This window comes from Bufo gargarizans, chromosome 2 (genome assembly GCF_014858855.1).
Source record: "Bufo gargarizans isolate SCDJY-AF-19 chromosome 2, ASM1485885v1, whole genome shotgun sequence".
In the NCBI taxonomy this organism is placed as follows: domain Eukaryota; kingdom Metazoa; phylum Chordata; class Amphibia; order Anura; family Bufonidae; genus Bufo; species Bufo gargarizans.
In genome coordinates this window covers 535,614,934-535,641,669 of record NC_058081.1, presented here as the reverse complement: position 1 = coordinate 535,641,669, position 26,736 = coordinate 535,614,934, and the positions used below count along the sequence as shown (strand labels likewise).

General features: G+C 47.2%; 1 protein-coding gene across 1 annotated transcript in view; it reads left to right on the top strand.

Moving 5' to 3' along the window:
* HSD17B14 (hydroxysteroid 17-beta dehydrogenase 14) overlaps nt 1–3,467 on the top strand; it is a 63,056-nt gene extending 59,589 nt beyond the window's left edge. Inside the window, exon 9 of the mRNA XM_044281533.1 lies at nt 2,788–3,467. Within this exon, the coding sequence (XP_044137468.1) occupies nt 2,788–2,952 (165 nt within the window). The 3' untranslated portion in view covers nt 2,953–3,467. The remainder of the gene's footprint in view (nt 1–2,787) is intronic.
* The last annotated feature ends 23,269 nt before the right edge of the window (nt 3,468–26,736 follow it).

Here is a 26,736-nt window from a genome sequence, read left to right as displayed (position 1 = left end):
GCGGTTGTATTATTGTAACTGAAGCGTTTTTGCAGATCTATGACGGATCCACAAAAAACGCTAATGTAAAAGTAGCCTTACCAAGCACAGTGCAGTACATTGTATAGTGGCTGTGCTTGGTTTTGCAGCGCCTTTGGATTTTCTTGACTGGCACTGAGCTCTGCCTCACCTCAGTGACAAATGAACGTGACTTCACTGGCCTAGAGTAAGCCTCAAACAGCTGGTTGGCAGGACTCTAGGGTGTTGAACCTATAGAAAAAAAAAAAGTCGGAAAACTGCTTTAAAGGGCTTCTCTACCTTTTTCTTACTGATGATCTATCTTTTGGATAGGTCATCAGCATCTGATCGGTAGGAGTCAAACACCCAGGACCCTCGTGGATCAGCTGTTTGAGAAGGCGGCGGTGCTCACAGTAGTGCCATGGCATTCCCGCAGGCCAATGTCGTCACAACTTTGTCACGTGGCCTGGGTGCAGCTCGGCCCCATCCACTTTACTACTACTGTGAGCGCCGCTACCTTCTCAAACAGTTGATTGGACTGCGTCCCAGGTGTCGGACCCCCACCGATCAGATGCTGATGACGTATCCAAAGGATAGATCATCAGTAAGAAAAAGGTAGAGAACCTCTTTAAGCTGTGCTCTTAGCTGTACACACATCCACAGCTTACACCAGACTGACTCACTTCCTCCTAGAGAGCAAGGGGTTCTGCCAGCAGCCGGGACACTGCATAACGAAACCGAGAGAGTGGTCAATCACTGATAGGACCGCCCAAATTACTGCTAAGCTCAGAAATAGCAGGGATTTCATGAATACATTAAGTCATACTCAATCTTTTCTCACAAAACTATATATCCATCTGCTCAGCTCCTCCTGCTCTATACCATGCTGCCTGCAGATTGCGCTGCACTTCGTGGAGATAGATTCCCTTGAAACCCGTTTTCCCAGTAAACAGTTTTTGTGAAAAAAACAAAAGCAAAACTTTGTAATCGTACGTGATGTCCTCTAAGTGAAGTTGCTGGAGTCACTGAGGCATGTAGCTGGAGTAGCTTTCACTGACTTCCTCCTAGGTGACTGATGTCCTGCGGCACAGAAGACAGTTTCCCCACGCTGATCCTAGAATGTCCATTGAGTGGAGGTGTATACACAGAGAGTAGGCAAAATATCCTCAGTGGGGATAGAATGCTGCTGCGTCTGCCCAATGGGGTACGAATGGAGTGGGGAGGGGGGGGGGAGGGAGGTCTGCCCTGGGTTCCGGGTCTCACGGGGGTGCCAGCAGGCCCAGAAGCAATGAGCACTTCCATCAATACAGATGGAAGCTCTCATTGCTGAAGCACTGACACCCACATACTGCGGCGGGGCAGGGAGTGGAGCGCATAGTTCCCTGCCCCACTGCCGATTACCGCCATAGGCTTCAGGCCGCAGCATAGTGCCGGGACTCTGAAAGCAAGCGCAGTTGAGTATTCAGCTTTTAGGTTTTTTTTTTAATTTTATGTGCCAACTTTGCAACTTTGGGGGACATGAGCGGGCCGGGGTGCAAACGGGAGGACATGAGGGGGAAAAATATGGTGGGCTACCATGTGGGGGCAAAAAAAATTGGGGGACATGAGAGGGGTGCACACAGGAGGACGTGTGTGGGGGGAAATAAGGTGGGATACTGTGTGGGGGCAAATAATTATGGGAGGGGTTACTATGTGGGGGACACTACTGTGTGGGGGGCAGTGTGGGGGACACTACTGTGTGGGGGACTTTGCTATTGGGAAGGCACTGTTGGGGTCATTCTATTATTTTTGGGGACACTATACAGGGATTATTACCTGGAGCACAATATAGGGTGTTATTATTACTGGGGACACTCTAAGGGACATTATAGCTGCTGTAGACACTATAGGGACATTTGGGGTACATGCACACGTTCAGGATTCATGTGCGGAGCATCTGCACTGAAATCCGCAGGTGTTCGCAGGCAAATCTGTGCAGTCAAATCTGGTGCGGTTTCAGTACGGATTTTACTAAGTGAATGAAGAAAATCTGGTCAGGAAAAATAAAATAAATTGACATGCTGCGGATTTTAAAATCCGCACTGCAGGTCAAAATCCGCGCTGAAAAAATCTGCATCATGTGCGCTGAGAATTTCAAATTCTCATAGAATAAAATGTACATGACCTACAGTGCGGATTATCCGCACGCAATCCTGATCGTGTGCATTTAGCCTTGGGGTAATCTATCAAACTGGTGTAAAGTAGAACTGGCTTAGTTGCCCATAGCAACCAATCAGATTCCACCTTTCATATTTGACAGCTCTTTTGGAAATCCAGTTCTACTTTACACCAGTTTGATAAATGACCCCAACTATGTCTATTAGGGTCACTATTTTTTTTAGCAGTATAGTACCTGGGGCATTAGGAAGCACAGTGGGCACAGTATTGGGGGTGGCAGCAGGATGACACTGTGGGGACACCAGGATGGGGAGGTTGATGGAAAAATTTAGAAATCGAACGTGTGTTACAAACTCTGTATGTCATGGCGGTCTGGGTCAAATGGAGAAGAGGAAAGAGAAGGTCTACATGACAGGAGATGTCCTTGGATGTAAGAGGTATGTGGTTAAGTATGGGGGGGGGGGGGCAGAGAAATGACGTGTCCCGGGTGCCAAACACCCTGGGCATGCCACTGCCCCAGTGTAACATTGTCAGCAAATTTTCATCCAGTTCTCAAATACATTGTGGTGTATGGTGTATACTCGTCCTTGTATTTAATCTTTACCACTCCCTTTTCTCATGTGTTCCTTCTAGCTCCTGGGTCGAATGGGGACAGCTGAGGAGTGTGCCAAGGCTGCGCTGTTCCTGGCAGCTGAAGGTACATTCTGCACAGGTATAGACATTCTCCTAACAGGAGGCGCTGAGCTGAATTATGCCAATAAGAATCAGCAGAAGACACGAAGCAGCATTTACCACTGACTGATCAGAGACTGCAATGTAGATTGGAACTCGCTGGATAAAGCTTCTTGTAAATCATCCATATAAGTTCCCTACGAGATGTGCTGGAGATGTGTGTCCATGTGATGTTGGAGCAATACTTGCAATATGTTTGTTAGAGGAAAATGAATGCAATCTCCCCAAAATGTCGATTATGATACTAGGTCCTGTGACCCTCCAGCTGTGAAACTATAACTCTCAGCATGCTAGGATACAATGACGATAGCCAAAGGAGGCTCCAGATAAGCTGACTGTTTGCCGTGATCCTAGTGGGTGATGTGCACACAAAGTCTACTGAGACATATTTTTTTGGGCAATGGGAAAATGATTACAATGTAAACCATGAGTAGGGTGTCCAGACATATGTCAGCTACTACCTGTAGCATCACCATTGAAAAGCTGAGATTACTCCAGAATATAGAAGACTGTATGTATGTTGGGCACCTGCCAAGGTGCATTTACTTTTCAAAATATAACATGAGCATGCCACACCCCTTCATCAGCCTGAAATGCCTCAATCTGACATGTGGTGGGAGGCGTACATGCCACCTAGGTACTCCAAGAAGCATGGTCCTGTAGCCTGTATGAATCTGTACATGGTTCCCCATGGATCCAACCCATCAAGTACTGGAGAGTGGTTAGAGGGTTATGCTACCCTTCTCTTATACAAGGAATGGGAGGAAGATGTGGGTAGGCAACAATCACCGGAGGAACCTGTCCCAGGATGGTACAGATTACATTACATTAGGGGTGATCCAATAGGAACCCTTCAGGACTACCGGTAATCCAATTTTTCTTAAAGTGGTTCTCTGGGAATTATTTTAAATGGTTGCCAGCAACCTGTCCTAGAATGTGAGCAGGACTGGTTGCCTCTATTTGCAGGGCTGCCTAGGGGTGTGAGGAGATGTGGACTTACTACACACTATGCTCTGGCACTTTCACATACTACCCATTGTTGAGTGTTCCTGTCAGGCTGCTCAGCCATGATGGCATATCGTAGGCAGGATCACATAAATACAGTGTAGTGAGGTCCTTCCTCCTCATCCCCTAGGCAGCTCTACAAGTGGAGACAACCAGTCCTGCTCACATCCTGGTGACCATTTTAAATAATTCCTGGAGAACCTATTTAAGATGCACCAGCATAATACGGCACTGCTTGTGGAAGCCTGACGTTCTGTCAGCACACTGCTAGCTGTTGTGTTGCACTGACAGGCCTGTCTTATAAAAGAGCAGAATTCCGGCTGCTGATGGAGCTGTTCAGGATTATTTCTCATGTAGTAGTTCTATCTGTGCAGCTGCCGTCTGTGGCTTTAGTATCTAAGCTTTGAAGGGGTTCTTGGGGCCCTTGACTAAATGCAAGCTTTCAGATAATTAGTGGAAGGAATATCATAATGTACATTTTCCCATCACATTATGCACTGCCTGGATCGAGGGGTTACATTCACCACTGCAGAGCATATATGAGGTGGCCGGGACGAAAGCTGCTGCGCATCCGTGCCTGCACACTCTCCCATAGTCCTAGCCATCAGTGGTGCTGGCGCTTCTTCCTATAGTGTGCACACACGGCCACCACTACTGGATTGTAGGGTGGTCATAATCCCTGGATACGAGCAGTGAATAATCTGATGGAAAAATGAATCCAACCAGCAAAGGGGGCAATATGGAGAATCGCAATACATTAGTAAGTGCCTTGTATTAACTTTCTCTACATGATAAATGCCAATTGCTGAAGTGAGACAACCCCTTTAAGAATCTGGATAAAGTGTATCAAAGTGTCACATATGTGGTAAGAGCCCTGTGGATCCGGCTTTGCTGGATGGTACCGGAATGCCTGCTACCTGGCAAATATGCTGATTCTTGTCTGGACAAATAAAATGCTGGTTGCAGCAGTTTTTGTCTGGCTGATTCTCTACTGTGGTAAGGTGAACAGAAAAGTGTATGGTAAAGTCCTGGAAGGGGTTGTGAGGCAGTGACAGGCCTTATGGTTGTTAGGGGAGATATATGGCAGGATTAGCTTTTTCTCCGGCGTTCCCGGCACACTACCGACTTCTGGGAACTTTGTGCAGGGTCCATACAGCGTTGAGGACCCTCTATTCAGGGATAGCTGCAGCTGCGCCTCCAGAGCCTCTTGCTCAGCATCAAATTTCGCCAACTCACTTGGGGTACAACCCATCTGTTTTACCAGTTTTTCCTGCCGGTTAATCTCCCACGTCCGTCAAACGTATTCTTCCCCGAGACCCATGGCAACAAACAGTCTCGTAGCAGGAAAAACTTTCAGCAGCGAGTCCACTTTTGCTGAGCTACTGGCCCTTTAATTCACTGCACAGTAATTCCTTTGCAACCCAGCAAAAAGTGTCCAGAACAGCATGAGCAGCACCTGCTCCTTTTCAGTGATGTCGTCCCTAGCAACCACGTTTGTTTTTTTTACTTTTCACATGTGCCCGCATCCAACACCAATTGTGGGGGATTAGCTCTTTTCCGGGGGTTGCAATCACACACTTCTTCACAGACACCAGCATTTAGGGGCCAAACTGTGCTTTAACAGGTACCAGAAGCTGACCAAAAATTTCCGCATTTTGCCATGAATGGAAACCTGCTGCATCGAGTTATTAAATGCAACAATGAAATTGTGGAGCAGCTTCTGGTGCCAAAACCCTATAGACGTATGGTACTAGATCTTGCACATAACCATGTACTTGGGGGTCATTTGGGTGTCAGCAAAACACAGGAGAGGGTACTACAAAGATTTTTCTGGCCTGGAGTATACAAGGAAGTCGAAATATACTGCGGGTCCTGCCCAACCTGCCAAATAAGTGCCCCGACCTCACATTTCCGGAGTCCCTTGGTGCCTCTTCCTATCATTGAGGTACCTTTTGAAAGAATTGCCATGGATTTGGTGGGTCCCATTGTTAAGTCAGCTAGGGGGCACCAGTATATCTTGGTTGTGTTGGACTATGCCACACGATACCCGGAAGCGGTACCCTTGCGAAACATGCCGTCCAAAAATATTGCCCGGGAATTATTTTTCATGTTCTCCCGCACGGGGATCCCTAAAGAAATTCTCACGGACCAGGGTACCCCCTTTATGTCGAAGGTCATGAAAGAGTTGTGCAAGTTGTTCAAAATCACCCAGATACGTACCTCGGTGTACCACCCACAGACAGATGGGTTGGTCGAGAGGTTTAAAAAACGCTGAAACAGATGTTGGAAAAAGTTGTAGAAAAGGATGGTCGGGACTGGGACTGCCTCCTGCCATACCTTATGTTCTCTGTTAGGGAGGTGCCTCAGGCTTCTACAGGGTTCTCACTATTTGAGTTGCTATATGGCCGTCACCCGAGGGGTTTACTCGATGTAGCTAAAGAAACCTGGGAGGCTGAGGCTACTCCCTATAAGAGCGTCATTGAACATGTGGCTGACATGCAAGACAGGATAGCGACAGTAATGCCCATTGTTAAAGAACATCTGCAAAGAGCCCAGGAGGCTCAAAGCAGAATTTATAACAGGTCTGCCAAAGTAAGGGACTTTAATCCTGGGGACAGGGTCCTGATTATAGTTCCCACTGTAGAAAGTAAGTTTCTGGCAAAGTGGCAGGGTCCCTACGAGGTTGTGGAAAAAGTGGGCGAGGTGAACTATAAGGTGCACCAACCAGGAAGGATTTACCACGTAAATCTCATCAAGCCATGGAAAGATCGGGAGTCATTGGTGGCCGCACAGACCATGAGTAAGGAGGTGTCACCACCAATTCCTCCGGTAAAAATTAGTGAGGCATTGTCAGTACCCCAGAAACAAAAAGTAAAGGAGTTTCTACAGAAAAATAGAGGAAGGTTTTCTGACCTACCAGGCCGTACCCACCTGATAGAACATTCCGTGAGAACTGAACCCCACAGTAAGGTGAATCTAAAGCCCTACAGGATACCAGAAGCACGCAGAAAAGCGGTATCCTCTGAGGTCAGGCGCATGCTTGAGTTAGGGGTCATTGAGGAATCTATCAGTGAGTGGTCAAGCCCTATTGTCTTAATCCTGAAGCCTAATGGGACTTGGAGATTTTGTAATGATTTCTGGAAGCTAAATGAGGTATCAAAATTCCATGCGTACCCCATGCCCAGAGTAGACGAACTAATTGAGAGGCTTGGGAAAGCAAGGTACATCATGACCCTTGACCTTACAAAAGGGTATTGGCAGATACCATTATCAGATGATGCTAAAGAAAAGATGGCATTCTCCACTCGAGGGGCTGTTCCAGTACACAGTGATGCCGTTCGGGTTACATGGAGCCCCTGCTACATTTCAGTGGTTGATTGACCTGATCTTGAAGCCACATCGTGACTATGCTGCCGCTTACCTTGATGATGTGGTCATTTTTTTCATCTGATTGGAGAAGTCACCTCTGGAAGGTACAGGCCGTTATAGACTCCATTAGTGATCCTGGCCTAGAGGAAGCAAAATATCTGGGCTACATTATTGGTAAAGGGCTGGTTAAACCCCAGATCAATAAAGTAGAGGCGATACAAGACTGGCCTAGGCCCTTAATGAAGAAACAAGTCAGGGCCTTCCTTGGCATGACAGGGTACTACCGCCGGTTCGTACCGAATTTTGCCTCGATGGCAACACCATTGACTGACTTAACGAAAGGCCCTAAGTCAGTAATGGTGAGGTGGACCGCAGAGGCAGAAAAGGCCTTTCAAAGTCTAAAGTCCGCTCTCTGTCAACAGCCGGTGCTCATTTCCCCGGATTTCAGAAAAGAGTTTGTGGTCCAGACTGATGCATCTGAGACAGGCTTGGGAGCGGTCCTGTCACAAGTGATAAATGGGGAGGAGCACCCAGTGATGTACCTAAGTAGGAAGTTGACCCCAGCAGAGAAAAATTATGCCATAGTGGAATGAGAGTGTCTAGCCATTAAATATTACCTGCTGGGTAGGAAATTTCTGTTGGTAACAGATCACGCTCCTTTAACTTGGATGAAACAAAACGGGGAGAAAAACGCAAGAGTGACCAGGTGGTTTCTCTCCCTGCAAAATTTTAATTTCAAGGTTGAACATAGGCTGGGGAATTTACAGGGGAACACAGATGCTTTGTCCAGGATACACTGCTTGTTGGCTAAAAATATCCAGACCGCCGATCTGGAGAAGAGGGGGGGGGGGGGGGGGGGAGATATGTGGTAAGGTGAACAGAAAAGTGTATGGTAAAGTCCTGGAAGGGGTGTATATCCCACCCAGCTTCCTCAACTAGGTGAGGTAAATAAAATCCAGGACAGGTTTTCCCCTAGCCTGAGGGATCCCAGCTGAAGCCAGCTGGGATCATCAAAGGGAAATAAAGCACAGTCCAGGCTGTCAGTCTGAGGAGAGGAATGCCTGGAGAAAGCCTGGTAAGCTGGCTGCCCTGCTGGCTAGAGAAGCCGAGTTCTCTGTGTGACCTGTGTTCAATAGGGGAGCTAGGATCTTCACTGTATTAGCCAGGGCCCAGACGGGCAGGTGTTTATTTCAGTTTGATTTGTTATGTGGTGCTGGACCTTCACCTTACCCAATGAATTATAACTGGGGGTTGCCTGTATTGCCGGAGTGTGATAAATAAAGCAGCATTTGGACCTTAACCCTGTGGTCTGCAAGAGAATCTGTCATCGCCGCCCAGCCTGAGAGTGTAACCCCTTACACTACATATTTATAGTTAACCCCTTAGTGACCACCCATACGTGTTTTTACGGCGGTCACTAAGGGGCCTTAGGCTGGGCCGCCGTGTTTTTACGGTGGCCCAGTCTAAGAGCTGCACGGCTCCCCCGTGCAGCGGGGAGCGCGGACCCGGCTCTCGCAGCCCGGACCGGCAGAAGTGCCGATCCGGGCTGTTTAACCATTTACATGCTGGGCGCAATGGCACCCGCTGCATGTAAAGTGGTGACAGAGGGAGCGGACTCCCTCTGTCTCCCATCAGCACCCCGAAAATAAGATTGCGGGGTACTGATGTGTTGGGAAGCTTACCTTGCTTCCGATCAGGGCCCCGAGCCTGTCTTCAGTTCTCTCCAGCAGGCTGTGCCTCTCTGGCGCAGCCTGCTGGTCAATCTTTGAATAGCATTGCTATTGAAATGTAATGCATTATAGAGATAATTCATTACATTTTAAAAGCAATCAAAATACTGTATAATATAGTCCCCTTGTGGTAGTAAAAAAAATACACATTTATTAAATAAAAAAATTCCATAAAATAAAAAATATGCTTTTTTTCCATTGAAAATACGCTTTTCAATAAAAAAAATTGCAAAAAGAAAATATCCCCCATATGTTTGGTATTGCCGCGTCCGTAACTACCCGGACTACATAAATATGACATAAATTATCACCTATGGTGAATGCCATAAAAAAAAAAAAAAAAGACAGAATTTCTAATTTATTCTTAGTTTCCACCGAAAAAAACTTAATAACAAGCGATCAAAAAGCAGCATTTACTCCAAAATGATACCAATGAAAAATTGGTTGTCCCTCAAAAATCAAGCCCTCACACAACTCCATAGAAAAAGAAAAAAAAAAGTTATGGGTCTTGTGAAGTGGCAATGCAAAATCCTTTTTTTAGGTTAATAAAAGGGGTTTTATTGGAAAAAAAAGTAGTAAAACTTAAAAAAATTTATAAGTATTTAGTATCACTGTAATCGTATTGACCCAGAGAATAAATATATTATGTTATTTGTACCAAAAAATGAACGCCGTAAAATTTATAATATATATAACGCAGTGGCAGTATTGCTATTTTTCCCATCTCACTCCCAGAAAGAGTTAATAAAAGTTAATCAGAAAGTTATGTGTACCCCAAAATGGGGTACACATTAAAACTACAACTTGTCCCGTAAAAAACAAGCCCTCATAAAGCTATATAGACAAAAAAATAAAAAAGGTATAGCTCTTGGAACGAGACCATGAAAAAAGGAAGAAAAACGCTTGGTCATAAAGGCCCAAACAGGCTTGGTCACTAAGGGGTTAATGGGACAAGTGGGCATTCTGTTACCGTCTGGCAATGGTGGATACAGAGAGCACTGTGAAACTAGCCTTAGCCACTATGAAAGCCCTAATACTGGTGCTAAAACAATAACGCATAGGGAGAGATTTACTAGAACCGGTGTGGGTTATGATGGCCTTGATATCCTCTGCACTGGATGCACTTATTTATGGCGAGGCACATCCTCCGGCAGTCCGTGAGCCTAAACTAAAATCTACTGCTCTGAGATTTCAGTCTTCACTTTCACCAGAAATCTGTCGTAAAAGATAGATGGGCTGGGCCTAGTCCCGCCATCTCCATGCAACCTCCTCAGATAGTGGCGGGGATGCTGTAGAAATGCCACTTGTGATTACATTTAGTCACAGTGGTTTTTAAAAAGTCATAAACACAGGGTTTGCAACCTTTTTTTTTGCCTATAAACTGGTGTAAGAAGAATGATAAATCCCCCTCCCTTAAATTCATTTTTTAAGCACTGCCACTAGACCTCTCCTTTTATCTTTAGTCATTCTCACTACAGAGGAGATCAGCCATCACTAGGAAGTCAAGTACTTGCAGCATAAGATGTTGATACAAATTCTCCTTAATTGCCAGGTCCCCGGGTGCTCAGCTCCCTGAGACCAGGTAAAACAAAGCGATCAGTTGGCACAGAGAATACTCTGTTTGGGGTTATTCTTTTAGTACCATAGTGTTTTTTTTTTTTGTTTTTTTTTTAATAGTGAAGCCATTTATACTTTTTAAAAGTAAAGGTTACATTTTAAAAATCTAGAAATCCTAAAAATCCAGTGATTTGGTGTATGGTGGTGGCATTGTGTATGACCCTGTTATTTGGCCACCTTACTACATGGCCCTAATTAGACAATTTATGATAGCGTTACACTGTAGGACCACAGAATTTGAAGGAGGTGGCAACAAAAGCTTCGGCACAAGGCACCATCCAGTGGAAGGCCTATAAGATGGGGCGCAGCATGCATGGCCCATGCATGGATGCAAGGATTAGGCCCCTTTCACATGAGCGAGTTTTCCGCGCTGGTGCAATACGTGACGTGAACGCATAGCAACTGCACTGAATCCTGACCCATTCATTTCAAAGGGCTGTGTCCATTCACTTCTGCGTTGCGTGAAAAACGCAGCATGTTCTATCAGTCTCATGCACACGGCCGTGTTCCGCGGCCGAGAGCGGTCCGTGGTAACACAGCTTGGATTCCTGTTGAGAGCAGGAGCGCACGGCGTCATTGGTTGCTATGATGCCGTGCACTTCATGCCGCCGCTGCACTACAGTAATACACCCGTATAGTATAATGACACCGTGCGCTCCAGCTATCAACAGGAATCCAGGCGGTGTTAGCACAGACCGCTCTCGGCCGAGGAACACAGCGGTGTGCATGAGGCCATATTCCGTGTCTTTCATGCAGCCCTGGCCCATAGAAGTGAATGGGGCTGCGTAAAAAACGCATCACATCCACAAGCAAGTGTGGATGCAGTGCATTTTTCACGGAAGGTTGCTAAGACATGTTTGTAAACCTTCAGTTTTTTATCACGAGCATGAAAAACGCATCAAAACGCATTGCACCCGTGCGGAAAAAACTGAACAACTGAACGTAATTGCAGACTATACTGACTGAACTTGCTTGCAAAATGGTGTGAGTTTCACTGAACGCACCCGGCCCTAATCCGTGACGCTTGTGTGAAAGAGGCCTTAGTCTTTATTGAACACGGCTACAAAGAAATTTACATGTACAATTACCTCAGCGTGACTTGAACACTGCACACCAGTTATCATACAAATCCACAATAGGCAGTGGTGGTACAGTAGAGTGCACAAATGTATTACTCCCTGCATCAGGGTGTCTCGGTATAGCTCATAGAATAGCTCAGTCAAGTCCAGCAGCAGTTCCAGCAGTAGCCCTGTGATGGAGCATGCTGACATATGAGCAATAACCTTAACACTTAAATTAAACCAATAATTAAATAAACACACAACTTTTCGAGTGGTGAAATAATGGCTGCAGTCCTTTATTAAGGGTTAATCTCCAAACCAATAAATATTCAATTAAATAATAAAAAATTCACTCAATAAATAACCATTAAAACCATTGAAATATTACTGTCCCCCCAGAAAAGCTGGGTGACTAAACCCCCTCTAACTCAGGACTGCGACTAAACAATACTAAGGGCGGGTGGGTGGGATGACGTCTTCTCTTCTTTAGGTGTTCCAGGGCAGACAAGCTCCGGACCTATGGACACCTGCTTAAATAGACCAGATTCCCGCCTCCTGGCGTTGCTTGAGCAATCAGCGCTGGGCAGAACTCAGGTACCCAGCAACAGGTAAGTAACCAGGAACCAATCAGCTGAGTTCTTCACTTCACCTCGGGTAATTATCGATCCTGGGTTAAAGGGAAAAAAGGCGGGAAAAACAGGGAGAAAGCAACAAAAAAGGGGAGAAAAACACCATATACAAAGAAAATCCTCTTATGCTCAATGTCACCATACGCCTACCTGCCCACTTCCATTATGTTCGGTTCATTTCATCTACGTCTTGTAATGATACCAGGTTTCCACATTGCTGTTGGTTCTTTCTGGGTGCCGTCTTTTTTACACTGTCATGTATACAGCCGACTAGAGAATAACCCAGTAGGCAGGGACATATTTATAACCAGTGCTGTTTCTCATGCCTCCTCATAATAGCTACAAGCCAGCTTGCTTCATAGCAGACCATTCCACAATCCACACACTGATATCAAAGCAGTAAAGCTCCTCAGTATATATAAAAAATAAAAATAAAAATAAAAAACACCCACAGTGGTCACAGAGTTGGGCCTCATGCACACAAACGTGTTTTTTTTGGTCCGCATCTTTTATGGTTGGATGAGGTACCATTCACTTCAATGGGACCACAAAAGATGCGGACAGCACACCCATGTGCTGGCAGCAGGGGGGTAACTAAAGGTTCATTGACCCTTGTGCAAGAGTTCAGCTTGGGCCCCCCTTCCCTCAGTGCTTTGTGGCCAGTGGCAGGGAAGCACATAGCTTTCATGCTGCCTGAGGCAAAAATTTAAACGGCACCCACCTAAGCCATGCCAGCTTCTTGACCTAACCCCTTCCCTCCAGCCCGAGGTGTAACTTGACCAGCATGGACTTTCTATAATACCGGTGTCTTCTTATGCAGCACAAGGGTCTTTGGGCCCCCTCAGGCTCCTGGGCCCAGTAGCAAGTGCTACCTGAATCCGTATATGCGTTTCGCAGTCCCACAAAAAAATAGAACATGTTCGATTCCTGTCCGTTTTACGGAAAAGAATAGGACAGTTCTATAGATAGCAGGACACTCCCTTCTGCAAAACACCAAACACACATGGCCAGTATCTGTGTTTTGTGGATCCTCAATTTGCAGACCGCAAAAATGGCAAGAGTTACAGCTCATTTGTTTTTCTTGTAGACCCAATCACTTGAGTGAATGAATCTTGAAGGAAAATCAGAGCTGGTTGGAGCATGCTGTGATTTTTACAGGAATAGCATGCACCATCTAATGACGGAGATGGGCATTAGGTTTTTTGGGCACAAAGTGTGGTGTTTTTAACCACAACATTGAAATTGCATTAATAAAGGCTTTTAAACCACAGTCTGCTTTACTGGGTTTGCTACAGTTTTATGATGTGGTTATTTCCCATGTATTTTTTCCAGGGTATAAATGTAACATAAATGTATATCACTTGTATAAACTACCCCAGATGCTCACCATTCGGGTATTTCAGGACTTGAGATGTGAGATCTTCAGAGAGACCTGGAGGTATACCCTAGTGGAGCTGATGCTGGGGCCAGTACCCAGAGGGATACGGAAGGAAATACACTGCTTTGAGTGACCTGGAGGTATACCCTAGTGGAGCTGATGCTGGGGCCAGTACCCAGAGGGATACGGAAGGAAATACACTGCTTTGAGTGACCTGAAGGTATACTCTAGTGGAGCTGATGCTGGGGCCAGTACCCAGAGGGATACGGAAGGAAATACACTGCTTTGAGTGACCTGGAGGTATACCCTAGTGGAGCTGATGCTGGGGCCAGTACCCAGAGGGATACGGAAGGAAATACACTGCTTTGAGTGACCTGAAGGTATACTCTAGTGGAGCTGATGCTGGGGCCAGTACCCAGAGGGATACGGAAGGAAATACACTGCTTTGAGGGACCTGGAGGTATACCCTAGTGGAGCTGATGCTGGGGCCAGTACCCAGAGGGATACGGAAGGAAATACACTGCTTTGAGTGACCTGGAGGTATACCCTAGTGGAGCTGATGCTGGGGCCAGTACCCAGAGGCATACGAAAGGAAATAGACTGCTTTAAGTGACCTGAAGGTATACCCTAGTGGAGCTAATGCTGGGGCCAGTACCCAGAGGGATACGGAAGGAAATACACTGCTTTGAGTGACCTGGAGGTATACCCTAGTGGAGCTGATGCTGGGGCCAGTACCCAGAGGGATACGGAAGGAAATACACTGCTTTGAGTGATCTGGAGGTATACCCTAGTGGAGCTAATGCTGGGGCCAGTACCCAGAGGGATACGGAAGGAAATACACTGCTTTGAGTGACCTGGAGGTATACCCTAGTGGAGCTGATGCTGGGGCCAGTACCCAGAGGGATACGGAAGGAAATACACTGCTTTGAGTGATCTGGAGGTATACCCTAGTGGAGCTGATGCTGGGGCCAGCACTCCAGGAGAGACTGAAAGAAGACACATGGCGACACCATTCCCTAATAAATAATTAATAGTGACACAACACAATCACTTTAGATAAATATTGGTTGCAATGTTTATTTAGAGTAACAAATAAAACAATACATAGAATAAAATATTAATAAATAATTAAAATGACAAAATTAAATATACCTGAATCAAGTCCATCTAGCAACAACACCACTACAATAAACATTGCAACTATACCAAGGAGGGAAGGGGGTACTCTGTTATTGTAGCTCTTTTCTTCAGAAGTGACCATGTAGTTCCTCAGGAATGGATTTAAAAAGGGTTAACTTTCCCGCCACAGTCATCATATAAACCAATTAAAGTTATACTTTCTTCCTGTCGCTGAGCACAGCAACCAATCATATCCCACAGCTACAGCAGGAAGAACTCAGAAACCGGCTTGTACTGCGTGTAAAGCCGACCCTAGGATGACCTCTTAATAAGTCATTTCATATACCGTATTTTTCGCTTTATAAGACACACTTCTTCGCCACCAAGGTGAGGAGAAAAAGTCGGTGCGTCTTATAAAGCGAACGTGCCCAGAAACATGGCTGACGGCACATCACAGGCTGATATCTAGGAGCATGCAGCAAGCGTTAAGAAGGGAGGCGGCTCTCTCTAGAAGAAGTATGAAGCAGGCGGCAGCCATTGAATTTTTCTAAACTTTTTTTTTTACTGTTTATTTAATAACTATTTTCTCCCTTAGGGGCTAGAACCTGGGATTTTTTCATCCATTGTCCTATTCACCCTGATAGAGCTGTATTAGGGTGAATAGGATCTCACACTCTCCCTGCTGTCCTGTGCATAGTACACACGGCAGCAGGGAGGTTAACATGGCAGCCAGGGCTTCAGTAGCGTCCTGGCTGCCATGGTAACCGATCGGAGCCCCAGGATTACACTGCTGGGGCTCCGATCAGAAGCTGCCACTGCCACCAATGAGGAGGAGGGGAGGGGACCCTATGGCCACTGCCACCAATGATTTTAATACTGGGGGATTGGGGCGCACTGCACCACCAATGATTTTAATACTGGGGGGGGGGGGGGCCGCACTGTGCTACCAATGATAATTAACCTTTAATACAGGTGCCGGCAGCAGAATCACATAGCTGGGAGCTGCAATCAGGCAGTTAACCTCTTAAGTGCCGCACCTGAGGGGTTAACTGACGCTGATCGCGGCTATGTGATTCTGCTGCCGGCACCTGTATTTGTATTAAACGAGGGAACCTGTCACCTAAACATGCCTCCCAAACCACCAGCATTACCTTAACCCCTTAAGGAACGGGCTCAATTTCACCTTAAGGACCAAGCCATTTTTTGCAAATCTGACATGTCACTTTATGTGTGAATAACTTTAAAACGCTTTTACTTATCCAGGCCATTCTGAGATTGTTTTTTCGGCACATATTGTACTTCATGACATTGGTAAAATGGAGTCAAAAAATGTAATTTTTATTTATAAAAAAATACCAAATTTACCAAAAAGTTGGAAAAATTAGCAATTTCTCTACTTCTATAATACATAGTAAGCCTACTTTCACATTTGCGGCAGGACGGATCCGACAGGCTGTTCACCCTGTCGGATCCGTCCTTTGGCTATTTCGTCGTGCCACCGGACTGCCGCTCCGTCCTCATTCACTAAAATGGGGACGTGGGCGGAGCTCCGGCGCAGCACGGCAGTGCATGGCGAAAGGCCGCCGGACTAAAAGTCCTGCATGTCCGACTTTTTAGTCCGGCGGCCTCTCACTGCGAACTGTGCCGGTGCTCCGCCCCCATCCCCATTATAGTCAATGGGGACGGAGTGGCGGCATGGCGAAATAGAGGAAGGACGGATCCAACAGGGTGAACAGCCTGTCAGATCCGTCCTGCCGCAAGTGTGAAAGTACCCTAATACCTCCAAAAATAGTTATTACTTTACATTCCCTATATGTCTACTTCATGTTTGGATCATTTTTGGAATGAAATTTTATTTTTTGGGGATGTTACAAGACTTAGAAGTTTAGAAGCAAATCTTGAAATTTTTCAGAAATTTTCAAAAACCCACTTTTTAAGGACCAGTTCAGGTCCCAAGTCACTTTGTGGGGCTTACATAATAGAAACCGCCCAAAAATGGTATTCAAAACAGATTTTACAAACGTCGTTAGGTGTTCCACAAGAGTTAATGGCAAATGGAGATAAAATTTTTGAATTTTGATTTTTGGGCAAATTTTCCATTTTTTCCAGTCACAAAGCAAGGGTTACCAGCCAAACAAAACTTAATATGTATTGCCCTGATTCTGTAGTTTATAGAAACACCCCATATGTGGTCATAAACTACTGTACGGGCACATGGCAGGGCGCAGAAGGAAAGGAACACCATATGATTTCTGGAAGGCAGATTTTGCTGGATTTGTTTTTAGACACCATGTCCCATTTGAAGCCCCCTGATGCACCCCTAGAGTAGAAACTCCAAAAAAATGACCCCATTTTGTAAACTACGGGATAAGGTGGCAGTTTTGTTGGTACTATTTTAGGGTACATATGATTTTTGGTTGCTCTATATTACACTTTTTGTGAGGCAAAGTAACAAAAAATAGAAATTCTGACATTTCATCTCCATTTGCCATTAACTCTTGTGGAACACTTAAAGGGTTAACAAAGTTTGTAAAATCTGTTTTGAATACCTTGAGGGGTGTAGTTTCTTAGGTGGGGTCACTTTTTGGAGTTTCTACTCTAGGGGTATATCAGGGGGACTTCAAATGGGACATAGTGTCAAAAAAACAGTCTAACAAAAACTGCCTTCCAAAAACCATATGGTTTCCCGCGCCAAAAATATGGAGTTTTGTTTGGCTGTTAATCCTTACTTTGGATTAAATGGATTAAAATCTGCCAAAAGAGTGAAATTCAGAAATGTCATCTCAATTTTCTTTTAAAGGGAACCTGTCACCTCAAAATTGCATCTACACCCGCCAGCAGTACCTCATAGTAGCGCGCAGCCTGTTAATAATCATATATTTCATCCTGTTGTCCGATGCTGCGTAACAGGGCTGCACGATATGGGAATTTTGTGCAATTGCGATTAGGGCCCTAAAAATTGTGATAACGATATGCGATGCGATATTTTAAGGGAATTGTGCTATAGGTCTATTTTCACTGGTATGGAGGGGATCTGTGGATGACACTGTTATGGGGGATCTGTGGATGACACTGTTATGGGGGATCTGTGGATGGCCCTGTTATGGGGGATCTGTGGATGACACTGTTATGGGGGATCTGTGGATGACACACTGTTATGGGGGATCTGTGGATGACTGTTATGGGGGATCTGTGGATGACACTGTTATGGAGGGGATCTGTGGATAACACTGTTATGGAGGGATCTGTGGATGGCACTGTTATAGAGGGGATCTGTGGATGACACTATTATAGGGGATCTGTGGATGACACACTGTTGTGGGGGATCTCTGGATGGCACTGTTATTGGGATCTCTGGATGGTACTGTTATGGGGATCTCTGGACGGCAGTGTTATGGGGGATCTGTGGATGGTAGTGTTATGGGGGATCTGTGGATGACACTGTTATGGAGGGGATCTGTGGATGGCACTGTTATGGGGGATCTGTGGATGACTGTTATGGGGGATCTGTGGATGACACTGTTATGGAGGGGATCTGTGGATAACACTGTTATGGAGGGATCTGTGGATGGCACTGTTATAGAGGGGATCTGTGGATGACACTATTATAGGGGATCTGTGGATGACACACTGTTGTGGGGGATCTCTGGATGGCACTGTTATTGGGATCTCTGGATGGTACTGTTATGGGGATCTCTGGACGGCAGTGTTATGGGGGATCTGTGGATGGTAGTGTTATGGGGGATCTGTGGATGACACTGTTATGGAGGGGATCTGTGGATGGCACTGTTATGGGGGATCTGTGGATGACTGTTATGGGGGATCTGTGGATGACACTGTTATGGAGGGGATCTGTGGATAACACTGTTATGGAGGGATCTGTGGATGGCACTGTTATGGAGGGATCTGTGGATGACACTATTATAGGGGATCTGTGGATGACACACTGTTGTGGGGGATCTCTGGATGGCACTGTTATTGGGATCTCTGGATGGTACTGTTATGGGGATCTCTGGACGGCAGTGTTATGGGGGATCTGTGGATGGTAGTGTTATGGGGGATCTGTGGATGACACTGTTATGGAGGGGATCTGTGGATGGCACTGTTATGGAGGGGATCTGTGGATGGCACTGTTATGGAGGGGATCTGTGGATGGCACTGTTATGGAGGGGATCTGTGGATGACACTGTTATGGGGGATCTGTGGATGACACTATTATGGGGGATCTTTGGATGGCAGTGTTATGGGGGATCTGTCTGTGGATGACACTGTTATGGGGGATCTCTGGATGGCACTGTTATGCTAATGAGCCTCTAGGTGCTATTAGGTCATTGCTTCAGTACCTAGAGGCTCGATCTACGCACCCTTTGGCACACCCAGGTCCAGTTGATTGACTTTTGAGTTCTCCTCAGTGTCCCGTAAATCCCGCGCCATCTCGTTTAGTATTAGGCGCCGGCGCAGTGAGGAAGCCGGCAGCAGGAGCGCGTCCTTCACTCACTGCGCCTGCGCCGAATATTAAAAGGGACGGCGCAAGCGTGGGATTTAAGGGACACTGAGGAGAACTCGAAAGTCAATCAACTGGACCTGGGTGTGCCAAAGGGTGCGTAGACCGAGCCTCTAGGTGCTGAAGCAATGACCTAATAGCACCTAGAGGCTCATTAGCATATTTGAATAGTCTATTTTAAGAGAACGGCGGCAGGCAGGGAGTTATAAAGCCCACTGTTATGTACTACTGCCATTAGCACATCGCTACATAGCGTTATTTCTCATGACAGAAACCCTTTAAAGGGGTTTGTAATGGAACGGACACTCAGAGGCGTGATCACTGGAGCACAGAAACTCCATGCACATGATGATGAGAAGGAATGGGGACTACCGATCGGTGGTGGGGACTGCAGCAAAGTCCTATTTGTCCTGAGGATAGGGTTGGACATTTGCAGGGTTGGAGCCAGGCAGCTACTTTCCACCCTCCACCCTCCTGAGAGCGGAGATGTCATGCATCTTGTGCAGATGTGGGCCACCAATAAAAGGTGTCTGACAGGAGGCATTGAGGCTATCAGTGTGTGGTGTAATAAGATGCCTGGCCAATACACTCTGAGAAGGAGCACCATGGAAGGTCTGGGCCAGGTGGAGGTGACATCCAGCCTCTACAATCGGAGAAGCGGTCACCTAGGAGGGCATGGTCATCTCCCCGTACAGTGCATATCAAGACAGACTTGCCTTTCTAGAGCCTGGAGAAGCTGGGTGACCACCTCTGTGGCATCTGGAAGGGCAGCTTTAGGTGTCGCCCTTCTGACAGATAATACACGTGACATATACGGAAACTCCGGGCAGGATTGTCACCAGCCGCTGACGTCACGCCGCTCCGCCGCCCTCTGTTTACAGGGAGGGGTTGAGTTTCACCTTCAGCTGACCACTTGCACGGAGGAGGGGCCGAGAGGCGGCCTGTGATTGGTCAGTCTGGGCGTCCTTGTTTTTATATGGCCAAGGGAAGGGGGTGGGTGCGGAGGAGCTTTCTGATTGGAGGAGAGAATGACTGTGGTGATTGGAGAACGCAGCACGTGCCTCCGATCTATCTGTTGTCTGTTTCCCGGTGTGTCAGGGAAGGAACCGTGCAATACTCACTGCCGCCTCCAGGTGTCGCGCTTATAAACAGGGCCGATAAGATGCTGGAGTGGATGGCTGTAGGCGGAGAAAGTGGTGTTGATCCACGTGTACTTTACCAGCAGCACAGAGGAATCAGCAGCTTACAGATATGAGGACTGGATGCCGCCAATGAGGGGGAATGTGGTGCCTCACCAGTTATCAGACAGATGGGGAGGGCGGGGTATTTTGTGCAGCACTGTATAGATGACAGATAAGCGGTGTCTGGTGCTGCACTGTATAGATGACAGATAAGCGGTGTCTGGTGCAGCACTGTATAGATGACAGATAAGCGGTGTCTGGTGCTGCACTGTATAGATGACAGATAAGCGGTCTCTGGTGCAGCACTGTATAGATGACAGATAAGCGGTGTCTGGTGCAGCACTGTATAGATGACAGATAAGCGGTGTCTGGTGCAGCACTGTATAGATGACAGATAAGCGGTGTCTGGTGCTGCACTGTATAGATGACAGATAAGCGGTCTCTGGTGCAGCACTGTATAGATGACAGATAACCGGTGTTTGGTGCAGCACTGTATAGATGACAGATAAGCGGTCTCCGGTGCAGCACTGTATAGATGACAGATAAGCGGTGTCTGGTGCAGCACTGTATAGATGACAGATAAGCGGTGTCTGGTGCAGCACTGTATAGATGACAGATAAGCGGTGTCTGGTGCTGCACTGTATAGATGACAGATAAGCGGTGTCTGGTGCAGCACTGTATAGATGACAGATAAGCGGTGTCTGGTGCTGCACTGTATAGATGACAGATAAGCGGTCTCTGGTGCAGCACTGTATAGATGACAGATAAGCAGTGTCTGGTGCAGCACTGTATAGATGACAGAAGCGGTGTCTGGTGCAGCACTGTATAGATGACAGAAGCGGTGTCTGGTGCAGCACTGTATAGATGACAGATAAGCGGTGTCTGGTGAAGCACTGTATAAATGACAGATAACCGGTGTCTGGTGCAGCACTGTATAGATGACAGATAAGTGGTGTCTGGTGCAGCACTGTATAGATGACAGATAAGCGGTGTCTGGTGCAGCACTGTATAGATGACAGATAAGCAGTGTCTGGTGCAGCACTGTATAGATGACAGAAGCGGTGTCTGGTGCAGCACTGTATAGATGACAGAAGCGGTGTCTGGTGCAGCACTGTATAGATGACAGATAAGCGGTGTCTGGTGAAGCACTGTATAAATGACAGATAAGCGGTGTCTGGTGAAGCACTGTATAGATGACAGATAAGCGGTGTCTGGTGCAGCACTGTATAGATGACAGATAACCGGTGTCTGGTGCAGCACTGTATAGATGACAGATAAGTGGTGTCTGGTGCAGCACTGTATAGATGACAGATAAGCGGTGTCTGGTGCAGCACTGTATAGATGACAGATAAGCAGTGTCTGGTGCAGCACTGTATAGATGACAGATAACCGGTGTTTGGTGCAGCACTGTATAGATGACAGATAAGCGGTGTCTGGTGCAGCACTGTATAGATGACAGATAAGCAGTGTCTGGTGCAGCACTGTATAGATGACAGAAGCGGTGTCTGGTGCAGCACTGTATAGATGACAGAAGCGGTGTCTGGTGCAGCACTGTATAGATGACAGATAAGCGGTGTCTGGTGAAGCACTGTATAAATGACAGATAAGCGGTGTCTGGTGCAGCACTGTATAGATGACAGATAAGTGGTGTCTGGTGCAGCACTGTATAGATGACAGATAAGCGGTGTCTGGTGCAGCACTGTATAGATGACAGATAAGCAGTGTCTGGTGCAGCACTGTATAGATGACAGAAGCGGTGTCTGGTGCAGCACTGTATAGATGACAGAAGCGGTGTCTGGTGCAGCACTGTATAGATGACAGATAAGCGGTGTCTGGTGAAGCACTGTATAAATGACAGATAAGCGGTCTCTGGTGCAGCACTGTATAGATGACAGATAAGCGGTGTCTGGTGCAGCACTGTATAGATGACAGATAAGCGGTGTCTGGTGCAGCACTGTATAGATGACAGATAAGCGGTGTCTGGTGCTGCACTGTATAGATGACAGATAAGCGGTCTCTGGTGCAGCACTGTATAGATGACAGATAACCGGTGTTTGGTGCAGCACTGTATAGATGACAGATAAGCGGTGTCTGGTGCAGCACTGTACAGGTGACAGATAAGCGGTGTCTGGTGCTGCACTGTATAGATGACAGATAAGCGGTCTCCGGTGCAGCACTGTATAGATGACAGATAAGCGGTGTCTGGTGCAGCACTGTATAGATGACAGATAAGCGGTGTCTGGTGCAGCACTGTACAGGTGACAGATAAGCGGTGTCTGGTGCAGCACTGTATAGATGACAGATAACCGGTGTCTGGTGCAGCACTGTATAGATGACAGATAAGTGGTGTCTGGTGCAGCACTGTATAGATGACAGATACGCGGTGTCTGGTGCAGCACTGTATAGATGACAGATAAGCGGTCTCTGGTGCTGCACTGTATAGATGACAGATAAGCGGTGTCTGGTGCTGCACTGTATAGATGACAGATAAGCGGTGTCTGGTGCAGCACTGTATAGATGACAGAAGCGGTGTCTGGTGCAGCACTGTATAGATGACAGAAGCGGTGTCTGGTGCAGCACTGTATAGATGACAGATAAGCGGTGTCTGGTGCAGCACTGTATAGATGACAGAAGCGGTGTCTGGTGCAGCACTGTATAGATGACAGATAAGCGGTGTCTGGTGAAGCACTGTATAGATGACAGATAAGCGGTGTCTGGTGCAGCACTGTATAGATGACAGATAACCGGTGTCTGGTGCAGCACTGTATAGATGACAGATAAGTGGTGTCTGGTGCAGCACTGTATAGATGACAGATAAGCGGTGTCTGGTGCAGCACTGTATAGATGACAGATAAGCAGTGTCTGGTGCAGCACTGTATAGATGACAGAAGCGGTGTCTGGTGCAGCACTGTATAGATGACAGAAGCGGTGTCTGGTGCAGCACTGTATAGATGACAGATAAGCGGTGTCTGGTGAAGCACTGTATAAATGACAGATAAGCGGTGTCTGGTGCAGCACTGTATAGATGACAGATAAGCGGTGTCTGGTGCAGCACTGTATACATGACAGATAATCGGTGTCTGGTGCAGCACTGTATAGATGACAGATAAGCGGTGTCTGGTGCAGCACTGTATAGATGACAGATAAGCGGTGTCTGGTGCTGCACTGTATAGATGACAGATAAGTGGTGTCTGGTGCAGCACTGTATAGATGACAGATAAGCGGTGTCTGGTGCAGCACTGTATAGATGACAGATATGCAGTGTCTGGTGCAGCACTGTATAGATGACAGATAAGCGATGTCTGGTGCAGCACTGTATAGATGACAGATACGTGGTATCTGGTGCTGCACTGTATAGATGACAGATACGCGGTGTCTGGTGCAGCACTGTATAGATGACAGATAAGCGGTGTCTGGTGCAGCACTGTATAGATGACAGATAAGCGGTGTCTGGTGCAGCACTGTATAGATGACAGATAAGCGGTGTCTGGTGCTGCACTGTATAGATGACAGATAAGTGGTGTCTGGTGCAGCACTGTATAGATGACAGATAACCAGTGTTTGGTGCTGCACTGTATAGATGACAGATAACCGGTGTTTGGTGCTGCACTGTATAGATGACAGATAAGCGATGTCTGGTGCAGCACTGTATAGATGACAGATAAGCGGTGTCTGGTGCAGCACTGTATAGATGACAGATAAGCGGTGTCTGGTGCAGCACTGTATAGATGACAGATAAGCGGTGTCTGGTGCTGCACTGTATAGATGACAGATAAGTGGTGTCTGGTGCAGCACTGTATAGATGACAGATAACCAGTGTTTGGTGCTGCACTGTATAGATGACAGATAACCGGTGTTTGGTGCTGCACTGTATAGATGACAGATAAGCGATGTCTGGTGCAGCACTGTATAGATGACAGATAAGCGATGTCTGGTGCAGCACTGTATAGATGACAGATAAGCGATGTCTGGTGCAGCACTGTATAGATGACAGATAAGCGATGTCTGGTGCAGCACTGTATAGATGACAGATAAGCGGTGTCTGGTGCAGCAGTCTATACATGACAGATAAGCGGTGTCTGGTGCAGCAGTCTATACATGACAGATAAGCGGTGTCTGGTGCAGCAGTCTGTAGGTGACAGATAAGCGGTGTCTGGTGCAGCAGTTTATACATGACAGATAAGCGGTGTCTTTATATTCAACCTTTATTTACCAGTGGTATAATCTCGGTATAATCTCAAGACATTTATTGCTATTTGCAACGTTTCAGGCCCAATTCGGTGCCCTTTGTCAAACTGGATGGCCGGTCTGAGTGTTTCCACGGCCATCCACCGGGGCCATACAGCACAGGGGTTATATTCCAGCACAGGGTGAGTGGGGTGTAGTGCAGCACAGGGGTTATATTACAGCACAGGGTGAGTGGGGTGTAGTGCAGCACAGGGGGTTATATTACAGCACAGGGTGAGTGGGGTGTAGTACAGCACAGGGGGTTATATTACAGCACAGGCTGAGTGGGGTGTAGTGCAGCACAGGGGTTATATTACAGCACAGGGTGAGTGGGGTGTAGTGCAGCACAGGGGGTTATATTACAGCACAGGGTGAGTGGGGTGTAGTACAGCACAGGGGGTTATATTACAGCACAGGGTGAGTGGGGTGTAGTGCAGCCCAGGGGTTATATTACAGCACAGGGTGAGTGGGGTGTAGTGCAGCCCAGTGGTTATATTACAGCACAGGGTGAGTGGGGTGTAGTGCAGCACAGGGGTTATATTACAGCACAGGGTGAGGGGTGTAGTGCAGCCCAGGGGTTATATTACAGCACAGGGTGAGTGGGGTGTAGTGCAGCCCAGTGGTTATATTACAGCACAGGGTGAGTGGGGTGTAGTGCAGCACAGGGGTTATATTACAGCACAGGGTGAGTGGGGTGTAGTGCAGCACAGGGGTTATATTACAGCACAGGGTGAGTGGGGTGTAGTGCAGCACAGGGGTTATTTTACAGCACAGGGTGAGTGGGGTGTAGTGCAGCACAGGGGGTTATATTCCAGCACAGGGTGAGTGGGGTGTAGTGCAGCACAGGGGTTATATTCCAGCACAGGGTGAGGGGTGTAGTGCAGCCCAGGGGTTATATTACAGCACAGGGTGAGTGGGGTGTAGTGCAGCCCAGTGGTTATATTACAGCACAGGGTGAGTGGGGTGTAGTGCAGCACAGGGGTTATATTACAGCACAGGGTGAGTGGGGTGTAGTGCAGCACAGGGGTTATATTACAGCACAGGGTGAGTGGGGTGTAGTGCAGCACAGGGGTTATTTTACAGCACAGGGTGAGTGGGGTGTAGTGCAGCACAGGGGTTATATTACAGCACAGGGTGAGTGGGGTGTAGTGCAGCACAGGGGTTATATTCCAGCACAGGGGAGTGAGGTGTAGTGCAGCACAGGGGTTATATTCCAGCACAGGGTGAGTGGGGTGTAGTGCAGCACAGGGGTTATATTCCAGCACAGGGTGAGTGGGGTGTAGTACAGCACAGGGGTTATATTACAGCACAGGGTGAGTGGGGTGTAGTGCAGCACAGGGGTTATATTCCAGCACAGGGTGAGTGGGTGTAGTGCAGCACAGGGGTTATATTCCAGCACAGGGTGAGTGGGGTGTAGTGCAGCACAGGGGTTATATTCCAGCACAGGGTGAGTGGGGTGTAGTGCAGCAAAGGGTTATATTACAGCACAGGGTGAGTGGGGTGTAGTGCAGCACAGGGGTTATATTCCAGCACAGGGTGAGTGGGGTGTAGTGCAGCACAGGGGTTATATTCCAGCACAGGGTGAGTGGGGTGTAGTGCAGCACAGGGGTTATATTCCAGCACAGGGTGAGTGGGGTGTAGTGCAGCACAGGGGTTATATTCCAGCACAGGGTGAGTGGGGTGTAGTGCAGCACAGGGTTATATTACAGCACAGGGTGAGTGGGGTGTAGTGCAGCACAGGGGTTATATTCCAGCACAGGGTGAGTGGGGTGTAGTGCAGCACAGGGGTTATATTCCAGCACAGGGTGAGTGGGGTGTAGTGCAGCACAGGGGTTATATTCCAGCACAGGGTGAGTGGGGTGTAGTGCAGCACAGGGGTTATATTCCAGCACAGGGTGAGTGGGGTGTAGTGCAGCACAGGGGTTATATTCCAGCACAGGGCGAGTGGGGTGTAGTGCAGCACAGGGGTTATATTCCAGCACAGGGTGAGTGGGGTGTAGTGCAGCACAGGGGTTATATTCCAGCACAGG